General features: G+C 39.6%; 1 protein-coding gene across 1 annotated transcript; it reads right to left on the minus strand.

The window, feature by feature from the left end:
* Window positions 1-4859: 4859 nt before the first annotated feature.
* tspan10 (tetraspanin 10) lies at window positions 4860-9963 on the minus strand. The gene is made up of 3 exons (XM_082161937.1): window positions 9782-9963; window positions 8377-8999; window positions 4860-7055 (listed from the first exon to the last, which is right to left on the minus strand). The coding sequence occupies exons 1-3, from the start codon at window positions 9872-9874 to the stop codon at window positions 6725-6727; spliced, it is 1047 nt and encodes a 348-aa protein (XP_082018063.1). The 5' UTR covers window positions 9875-9963; the 3' UTR covers window positions 4860-6724.
* Window positions 9964-11605: the final 1642 nt, after the last annotated feature.

Here is an 11605-nt window from a genome sequence, read left to right on the forward strand (position 1 = left end):
TTTATTTTCTAAATGATAAGGTTTCTCGCTAAATGTCAACAAATGGGTATATTATTCTGACAGTTTGTTACTACAGTTAACAGGGAATCAAAATGCAAAAAAAAAAAAGATTTTAAAATGTGTTTTGTTTCTTGTAAGGTGTTTAAAGCTACAATATGTAAGATTTTTGTAATAAAATAACCAAAAATCACTTGCAAAGTGTGATATATTTCCTGCAGTTGTGTACTTCCAGTATCCCAAAAGTTCCCAAAGATTTTTAATTTCAGAGAAATTCCAAATTAAAGCTGCAAGCAGCATTTATCGGGGTTCAAGCATTTAAGGCCTTCAAGCACAAATGCATAAAAAGACATTACGTTTTATTTGGCAACCATTTAACCACTGACATCATACATGGAAAAGACCATTTCCAGCCAATTTAACATAGGAAATATATGGTTTTCAAAGCTTTTTAACAGTTATAGCGCCACCTATGGTCCGATCTCCATAAAATTGTGCATGCTTGTTTACAATGTTATTTCACATATGCTCACCAATTTTCGTGAAGTTCTGAGTTTTCGTTTAGGATATATAGGCTTTCGAGTTAATTTTGCCACGCCCATTTTCTAAATGACCCTGTTATAGCCATCCAAATGCAAAAGTTCAACTTTTTTGGGGGATAATTATTGATCTAGAGAGTCCAGAGAATTTTCCTAGACTGGTTTGGTTGCGATCGGGCGAAAACGCCTAGGACTAGTTCGCAAAAGTAGGTTTTTGGCATAATCATGAATATTCAATGAACGGTTTGATTGACAGCAGTGGTTCTCGAGGCAAAGTTGTTCAGGATGAGGAGATCTATCAAATGATATGCATATTGTGTGGATGTGTGTAACACCACGTGATTACAGAGGGCGTAAACCTCGTTAGCGCCAACTAGTGGCCGATTTCTTTCAAAATTCTTGGAGACCTCTAGGACCATGAGTTGAACATGCCCACCGAGTCAAACTTCATTGGCCGATGGCGGCCATGCTTTTTGAGATACGCCAATGTCCTCATATACATACGTGGCACCTTGGACCAAGACACTGCATACCAATTTTCAAGTCAATCGGACTAACGGTCAGGTGGTCATAGCCCTTTTTAGGGTTTTTTCATGTTATAGCGCCAACTAGTGTTCAATCGGCGCGATTTTTTTTTTACTTTGACCAAATATTGAGCCCGTACATATGTGTACCGAATTTGGTGAAGCTATCTCATTTGCTTCTCGGGTTATAGCCATTTTAGTAAAAGTGGCTCCGCCCACAGCGTACGTTTTGGCCCCCCTTAGCGACCGTGAATGTAAATTTCAACTGTTTTTCGATAATTATTGATATTCAGTCTACAGAGAATCTTTCTGCACTGGTTTGGTTCCGGTCGGGCAAAAAACCTGGGACTAGTTCGCAGAAGTAGGTTTTGGACAAAATTCAAGATGGCAGAATTTTTTGGGGATAATCTTCCTGCCGGAATCGAAACCAGAAATATACGTTATGTCCGGCTTGAGCCAAGGATCACAGGGATATAAGACGCTTGAGTCTAGGACAAACCGTCTAGGGGTTATGAGCAATTTCATACTTTTGCTTGCTGTAGCGCCACCTATTGGCCAATCGGGGTCATACTTTGATAGGTTCTCCCCAAATTGAGGACTACCATTTGGCCAAGTTTCAAGACTCCAGCATTTACGGTTTGGGCTGCACGATCAGTTTTACGGCGGAATAATAATAATAAAACCCCTAACAATTACAATAGGGTTTCAGCACTTCGTGCTTGAACCCCTAATAATGGCTCGTCCATGTTCACTTGCCGCCTGTCAATGACGTGATATCCGCGTTATCCCTGGTTTCCGCTTGTACTGCCATAGTAACCATGGCGACAACTGCGTTACGTCTAGCGGCACGCTCATGGAGTTGTTTCGTTCAAACATTATGGACCATGGCAAGCAGACTTTGGGACAAAAGGAAAACTAAAACGAGGATCAATATCGGCGTGGTGTTTTCGAGATGCCGAGAGCTCCACGTCCGTGACAAACTTCGACTTGACAGAGACGTCTTGCATGTACTTTATTAGACAGTTGAGCAAATGTACATAAAACTAATCAATGTCATATAGCTCAACATGATGAAATGTTAGAATATGATCAGTATGTTATTCTAATCTTCATCTAGTTTACTGCTAGTCTCATACAGACAAACAAACGCATAGAATAACATTATAACTTTCAACACACTCAAATGCAGTTTAGTGTGATAGTGTAGACCAAGTGAAACAGCGCTGCGTTACCTCACAAGTTTAATTCGCCAAATAAACTCACTTGTTAACCCTTTTCCACCAAGGCAGTGCTGGTGCTGGTTCGGAGCTAGAGCTTAGCTTCAAATCGGTTCTTTGTTTTTCGACACCCAAAGCACCAGCTCTGAACCAGGAAAAGTGGTTCTTAAGTAGCACCAAAACATTGCTGGTCTAGAAGTAAGAACCGCTTGCGTCAGGGGCTGGGGGCGGGGTTACCGTGACAACGGTGACATGAGATGTATACAGTGACCTTGTGGAAAGGCAAACCGGATCTTAGAGAGCTCGTCAGTCGAACCAACTCCGGACGGGCAATAGCTCTGGCTCTGAACTGGCACCTGGTTCATGCTGGTGGAAAAGGGCTATGTGTGAGTATTAATTCAGCACTTGCGGGTTGATCGGTAGAATGAAATGTCCTCATTCCTTTATAGCCGCGGGACTCGCATGTGGCTCTGACATCTGTCTCTCATTAGCAATCGCGACCTGCTTCATACCGCAGTCATGTTAAAAACATCAATGTATTCACTCATCCATAAACATTATTAGATCCTTCGGCATGACGACAAGTTCCATAATTCCGCTTATGCGTCATCAACCTACACCTTTGTTATTGTAAGAGGTTAGCAAGCCTGGTTAGTACCTGGATGGGAGACCTCCTGAGAAAACCAGGTTGCTGCTGGAAGGGGTGTTAGTGAGGCCAGCAGGGGGTGCTCACCCGTGGTCTATGTGGGACCGAACGCTCCAGTGTAGTGATCGGGACACTATACTGTCAAAGAGCACCATCCTTCCAATGAGACGTTAAACCGAGGTCCTGACTCTCTGTGCTCATTAAAAATCCCAGGATGTCCTTCGAAAAAGAGTAGGGGTGTAACCCCGGCATCCTGGCCAAATTTGCCCATTGGCCTCTGTCCGTCATGGCCTCCTAATCATCCCCATATACTGATTGGCTTCATCACTGTCTCCTCTCCACCATTAAGCTGGTGTGTGGTGGGCGTTCTGGCCCAATATGGCTGCCGTCGCATCATCCAGGTGGATGCTGCACATTGGTGGTGGTTGAGGATATTCCCCCTTCCATGTAAAGTGCTTTTGGTACCCAGAAAAGCGCTATATAAATGTAACGAATTATTATTATTATTATTAAAATGTAGATGCAGAATATAACGCTTTAAAATATGGACACAATTTTAGTTCATCTACAGTGTTTAGAGAAAACAGACAGAAAAAAAGTTTTACAATATGGTTACCATTTAAAATTGTCCTCTTATTTAATTTTTTGTTAGCCTATTTGTTGTTGCATGTGTTGTACTTCCATTTGTAATATGTTGTAGAGTTCATTAAGATATCTGATATTCAAATTCCATAAAATGTCATGTCAACATAACATGTTCTAGTTGTTTTGAACTTTACACATGCATTGAGTGAACTGATGAGTATTACTCATCATAGCCTATCTATGTGCTTTTGGGTCTGTTAAATATGCTGTAGATTCGGAATATGTTTGTGTGATGTATTAATAAATCATGTGTTTTTAAGATCCAGGATCATTTTTGATAAATTAGGGATGGGTCACATTACCTGAAAAGAAATTTGTCTGGAGTGCATGATCTCAAAATGTTTATTGGTATATACCTTGCAAATAACACATATCAACTGTATTCAAAATGAAATATTAAAGTCGGACCTTAAAGTTAACAAAAGTAATAAAAAGAAATAAACATCTAGGTACTGTATCTAAATGACGAGTGTCCCACCTTACCTGCATTCAATCTACTAAAAGGGGATTTTAACATCGATGCCATAGAAGAATCATTCCCTCAGAAATGTTTACTTCTGCCTTCAAAGACAAGTATAGTTTTTTACAATCGCTATGACAATTTTTTCAATACTTTTAACAAATTTCCTAAACTCTTAAAGCACCAACACACCTACAACACACAATTGGCACAACAGTTAATTTCATGCTCAAAATCATACATTGTAAACTAAACTCCAACACTAATTTTCAAAATACAATAATACACTAGCAACAATACACTATATGTCTACCAAAACACTGCAAACATGTCTCAAAATCAAATAATTTTTTAAAACACTAACATATGTAACATAGCCGTCCAACAGGAAGATTTAGTCAATCATAGCACAGTGTCATAAAAACACTAACATCAGATGGAATTACAGAAACTGCATTTTTGTATGTGTCAGGTATGCCCTTATACAACAGACAGTATATTGTATTGCCCTGGCGCAATATGGCTGCCGTCGCATCATCCAAGTGGATGCTGCACATTGGTGGTGGTTGAGGAGATTTCCCCATCTATGTAAAGCGCTTTGAGGTCTCAGAAAAAGCGCTATATAAATGTAACGAATTATTATTAATTATTATTATCATAGATTGTGTTTTGCACTGCAGTTTCTTTTGAAGCCTCTCTACATTTTGTTTTGTTGGGATTAGGCCTTTTGCTGCAGAAATTCAATAAAAAAAGATCTCAGAGTGCTTTATAGAATGTACAGTTACAGTATACCATATGGTCATGCGATTGAAAGAACCTCAACACCTGAGTGTGTGTCCTAGATGGGAATCAGCTGTGTTTTTATTTTAGTATGTAAGCAATTGAAAAAAAGAGTTCTCAATAAGAACTTTTGAGTGAAAGAAATAAAGTCTGGATTGTAATAAGTGAAGATGCTGATGCTGATCGTTAGTGTTTAATGTTCTGTTGGGATTAAAAGGGTTTCTGTATCGTCTGTTTTGTGGGTCACCATTGTGCTGAAGAGTAGAGCCTGTGCTTCAGTCCAGGATGGGCCAGAAAACTTGACCTGATAATGTTCACTATAGAGAGCGGCTTAGAGTCCCTTACTTTTACGTTATGAATTGCACTTTAAGAATGTGATTATATACAAAAAACTTGTGTAAAAGTGTATGTGTTTGTGTACGTACGTAGAGTATGATTTTGTCATTTAAACAACCAACTAAGAATAGGTATTTTATGAAAAAAATTACAAACTATGAAAACCAATAAGTAGCCTGCCTTTAATGCCTTTAAAGGGCACCTATTATGCAAAATTCACTTTTACATGGTGTTTGAACATAAATGTGTGTTGGCAGTGTGTGAGCAAAACCACCCTAGAATGATAAAAATCCACCCAGTGTTTTTTTTACAATCTCAATAAATCATTAAGCACTGTCTCAGAATGAGCTGTTCTCAGATTCGGCGCAATGTGACGTAGAATTGAGCAGGCCCCTCCCACGACTGTTGAGTGACACTTCAGTTTGAGCATAGACCCGCCCTGAGTGAGCTGGACACAGAGTCCGCCATTGTTCGACGCTTGAGCAGCTGTAGACAAGAAAAGCGATTGAGGTGTGTTGTTGATGGATGTAAGAATGAACATATCAGTCTTCATTTACTCCCATTGTTACTCAAGGATGGATCTGTACTGTTCGTGATCAGGCTTACACTCTCCGGAGCAACAGGCCTAACGTGACTGGACACGGAAGAAATGAAAGTGCGAGTGCAATCTTTATGACAGCTCTTCGAGTCATTTTACGGATATAAGGTTTACCAGTTTATTTAGCACCCACTGAAAAGGTGTGTATATTTGTTTACTGTTAGTTGTAACAAGTGTTTTGTTTACTTCGCTGTGTATGTTGTTGATAATGAAAGGGAGAGAGAGAGAGAGTTTATGGATAAGACTTTAATGCGCACTTCTTATACTATGTTTATTCAGCTCTTACAGAGATTCTCTGGAGTAAAACAAACGCTCATCTTTTGTGTGATGTACAATAAACTTCACTGAACTCGTCAGTATATTTTGGTCATCATTCGGACGGGTTTTGCTACAGCAGGCTTGTATTAGTGGATAAAAGCAGATGACAAATAAGTTATAAGTTATAACCATAATTAAACTAAACTATACCTGTTCTATGTCCATACAGCATATATTCTCTGGCTCTGTGGGCATTATTGTCCGACTCCGAGTCGAAATGAACACCGCAACTGAGAGTTTCTGTTTTGATATTATCAGATGAGATTGTCCTGACTCTGAGCGCGAGCTCGTGAGGCTCCGCCCCCTGGGCCGGCAGCAGCAGTTAATTTGCATTTAAAGGGATACACACTAAAACAGCGCGTTTTTCTGAGCCCCAAAAAATTACAATTTAAACATGCTGTAAAAAATGATCTGTTGGGTATTTTGAGCTAAAACTTCACATACATACTCTGGGGACACCAGAGACTTATTTTACATCTTGTAAAAAGAGTCATAATAGGTGCCCTTTAAGATTTTACATGTTATCATAAAATTCCTAGACTATTTGTCTCCAGACTAAACAGCTTAACTTCTCCAGATGCCAGATGCAATGAATTAATTTAATCCAGGCTGGTTCAGAATCCCAATGGCACAATATTGTGTTATTGAAAACATCTTAGTCCATTCATTGCAGTGATTGTAAGTACACATCATGCTGAGCTCTGCTCCACCGTATCTTCTGCAGCAGATGAGCCGTTATGAACAGAGTGAGTATCTGGACCCCCAACAGAATTATGACTACCGTGACAATCACTCCACTGTTGTGCTCAATCCAGCGGGAGATGCTGCCCAAACAGCCGCCCAGGAAGATCACGCTCTGAGCGGAGAACTCGTCCAGCTGTTGGGCACCCAGTCCACACTGGGTGTTCCACACCGTCCCGTTCTCTAGGGGATCCACACAGCATGAAGGGGGCACTCCGCAAGCCTGGACCCCTGGAGCCGAACAGTTGAAATACCTGTGCCAGAGAAATAGAGACCGGTGAGACTCACTCAACTGGATTTGCTACAATGCTTTTTGAGTTCTAAGGTAGCCTAGGTCAAGGGTGAAGTGTCATATCTGCCCCCACTTGTGGCACCAAGAACTAATGCAAAAAATAAGAAGGCCTACGTTTTTACATTTTGGAAATTGTTAGTGATACATGCCGGTTCTTAACCGATAGGATGTTGTGATTTCTATTTGGTTGTGTGTTTGGTTGATTGTATGTCCCAATTGGCACACTTCATATGCACTTACGGTCTTGTGGACTGACAATGGCCGCCTCGTGTGCGTCCATCGTGAAGTCCAAGAGACTGAAGGGTGTTCCATTTGTCATTTTAGGATTCAGTCAATATACACCCTCGATGCACATGATTGCTGATCCTGCACTGAAATGAGCTCCGTAGCAGACTTCTTCCCGACAGTCAAAGCGCCATTACTTCACAAAAGTGTGGACGCGTAGGAAGACCGTGAGTGTTTAGGGTGCCATTTGGCAAAATTGATATTATGATGCTAGGTCGTTGCTAAGGGGCTGTGATTGCTAGGGTGGTCTAGGTGGTTGCTTACTAGAAAAGGCCAAAAAGATTCATGCAAAACCATGATTGATGCCATGATGCTAGGGGGTTGCTAGGAAGTTGCTAAGTGATTCTAAATTTGATTTTAGTGTATTTCTGGGTAGTTTCTAGATGATTGCTTACCAGCCCAGGTCAAAAAGGTTCATGCAAAACGGGTGTTGCTATGTGGTTGCTAAGGAATTCAGAGTAGTTTTTAGTGTATTTCTAGGTGGTTGCTTACTAGACTAGGTAAAAAAGGTTAATGCAAAACTTGATGCCATAATGCTAGGGTGTTGTGGTTGCTAAGGGGTTTTAGGATGTTTTAGTGTTTCTAGATTATTGTTTTCCAGGCCAGGTCAAAAGGGTTCGGAATTCTGAAGGGTTTTTAGGGCGTTGCATGTGGTTGCTAGATAATAAATAATAAATAGAAATGGAAAATAATACACACTTTAACTTTAAACTCCCTTCAATAGAGCCTTACTTTGTTAAAAATGGGTAATCGTAATTGGAATTGCTAAATAAGGATTGTGGTGTGATCAAGTGAAATATATTGGAAGCAAGAATGGGAAAATTATGAGAAAGCCAACTCCAAACTATGAGTTCAGAATGCATTAAATGCTGGAGACACTCTTTATTGCAAATTAGGTTTTATAATCTGTGTATTTAACTTTGGACTACTGCAGTGTTGGAAACTGTAATGATGTCAACCCCTCTCTTGATTTCCACTAATTTTGCTCATGCACTCACACATTGATTTCCCAGTCTCTGTAGGTATCCGCCCCGCAGCACTGCAGGCCCGTCTGGATCTCATCAGTGATGAACCTCAGGTCCAGGTCGTCCTGGTACCGCACCATGGCGGCCAGCATACCCGAGCGCAAAACCTCCACGATCTGGCCCTGCAGGCTGTAAACCAGGACCGCCGCCAGAACCTGCGCCACCAAAAGGAGCAGCACAGCAGCCGAGAAGGTCCGAAGAAGGCACATGTTCTCCCGCAACACCCCCACGCATCCCGTCAGGCTCAGCAGGGCGAGAACCAAACCGAGAAACGTGAAGAGCAGCATGGGGTCTGTGCCGATACCGCTGATCTTCTCCTGAGCAAAGGACTCTTTGTTAATCAGCCCCCAAAGGCCCAATACTAGCGTGACCAGACCGAGAACAGTGAAGAGCAGGTTGCTCGTGATGAGGAGGTACTTCAGAACATAGTCGCTCCAACTGGACGAACTGAGACCCCGTGAAGTGAAGACGTTCCATGACGAAGCTCCGGTTGACTCTTCATGGCTGGATAAACTCGAGCTGGTCTGACTTCCTGAACTGTCGTGCGTTCCCAGAAACTTGGCCGCTGAGGTACCCTCTGATTTTTTAAAGTCTCCCTGATGATGGTATAAGAAGTAGAAAGTTCATGAATTTGGTCAGACGAAAACCCTAAGAGCTCTTGGGCCAGATTCACGAAACAGTGTCAGTGCATTCATAATAATAATAATAAGTTATTATTATTATTAACTATTATTTCCAAATAGTTTAATCAAACATTCTTGTTCAGTTGAATATTCTTAGATTGTTTGAATCAAATTTACAGTTTCATTGCACTAATAATATTTATAATAATAATAATTATTATTATTATTATTATTATTGTTGTTGTTGTTGTTGTTGTTTTTGTTATTGTTGTTGTTCAATCATTTAAATTATTATTATTATTATTATTATTATAATTTGTGTAATAATAATGATAATTCATTTTTCTTCTTCTTTTTCATTTATTAATGGTAATAAATAAGTATAATGCATAGCTGCATTTGTTATTATTATAATAATAAATAAAAGTAATAATAATGATAAAAAATAATAATCATTATTATTTATATTTTAAAGTTATTAATATTAATATTAATTATTATATCCAAATAGTTTCATCAAACATTCTTTCCTCTCTCAGTTTGAGGTAATCCTGCCTTAAACTCACATTATAAGTTGTACCAGAAGTTATGTTACTTAAATGAGCAGAAATAATAAATTTTCACTCTTTGATTTCCATAATGTCTTTTGTGAATTGGCTGCTAAAACAACGCTTAGCAGGCACAAAAGTACAATCAACTGACAAATATAGCAATACAAAAATGTAAAGAAAATAAACAGAAAGGAGTCACACTACCTTTGGTATAAGAGGTTTGTTCTCTCCATTCTGGAAGTGATTCCTCCGCTCCCAGAAAAAGAAAAATCTCCCAAAAGATGGAAACCGCCCCATACCTCCCAAATACCAAATACCCAAAGAGCGCTCAGAGAGGGATGCTGGTCGGCTGAGGGGTAGAGGAGACAGAAGGGAGCGAGTGCGAGTGCGAGTGGGCCACGGCACAGCATTCCAACATCATGTGAGAGTCACAGTACTGAGGATTAGAGGGTCAGCGTTTCAACCGGCCCTTAAGGCTCAACCAGACAGTGTGCAGCTCACAAACACTGAATACGCTAGCAAGACGGTTCACTGCTCCACTACTCTGACATAATAAAGCTTATAAGCACAATCAAGTTTATGCATGAGTTTATGGTCACAGGGACAGTTGTTATTAACTAAAACTGTTAAAAATCGTTAATTGAAGTAAAGCTGAAATAAAATATTTAAACTTTAAATATTTAAAACTTTTAAATAAAATAGAAAATTGAATGACAATTGGAAATATTGCCTTGGCAACTAACGGAAATAAAATTGAAGTACTAAAATTACTAAAAACTAAAACTGAAATAAAAAAAGAAATTGAAGCTAAATGTAAATATAAAATAAAGTATTTAAAAAAAAAAGAGACAAGTTTGTGTTCAATCAAATGGTTTTGAAATTACATGAAAATATAACATTACATTTTTGATTTTTTTTTACTATTATAATATTTGTTACAGATGCCTTGTTTAAAAATTGTGTTTAAATACATCACAAATGTAAAATACTGACTTTCAGTGAAAATCACTTTTGGAAAAAGGCAGTGGCCTAAACTAGCTTTTCACTGGAAAGGGGAAACCTGCAGCTACTGAAAACATTTGCAGTCCTCTGGAATTACACAAAACATAAAATTATCGTGATGCATGCATACATCTCATCGTAACTTTTCCTGTGGTTGCTTGTGCAGATGTGCTCGCTGTGAATGCTCCTGGATCTTTTCCTGACCTTGGCTTCGGGTCTTCATTTGAAGAGGAGAGCGCAGCACAGTAGGTATTCCAGGAATGAACAGAGCAGATTTTTCCTTCTCACTGCTCCATCCAGAGCCAAATCATCTCACACCACCTGAGTCCAAAAATATTACTCATACAGACACTGCTGTCTGTGCAAACTCCATAAAACTGTGCTCCCTTTGCCATGTCTGGAGGTTTACTGATGCTTACGTTTGCATTATCTAAGTTCATTTTATGCCCCTATTTTGTTATTTTAAAAGTTACTAATTTTGTTTTGGGGGTCTCCTACATTAGGTGTACATGTATCCAATGTAAAAAAAACAAAAAAAAAAACACTCATAATATGCATTGCAGTATCACCTCTTTTCTCACAGATTTTCAGAACTTCATTTCTCGATATGGTTCGATAAAAGATCTAGTCTCTCTAAACCCCTCATTTCCAAGAGCTTACTCTGCTCTGATTGGTCAGATGACCCAGTCTGTTGTGATTGGTCTACTCTGCTCTAATTGGTCAGATGACCCAATCTGTTGTGATCGGTCTACTCTGCTCTGATTGGTCAGATGGCTCAGTCTGTTGTGATCGGTCTACTCTGCTCTGATTGGGCAGATGGCTCAGTCTGTTGTGATTGGTCTACTCTGCTCTGATTGGTCAGATGGCTCAGTCTGTTGTGATTGGTCTACTCTGATTGGTCAGATTGCTCAATCTGTTGTGATTGGTCTACTCTGCTCTGATTGGTCAGATTGTTCAGCTTGTTGGAAATGAAATGTAGATTTGTTTGAAAAAAAATTGTGCAGAAAACAGCGTCTTCTTGACATG

The sequence above is a fragment of the Leuciscus leuciscus genome, assembly GCF_965113295.1.
Source record: "Leuciscus leuciscus genome assembly, chromosome: 1".
Taxonomy (NCBI): domain Eukaryota; kingdom Metazoa; phylum Chordata; class Actinopteri; order Cypriniformes; family Leuciscidae; genus Leuciscus; species Leuciscus leuciscus.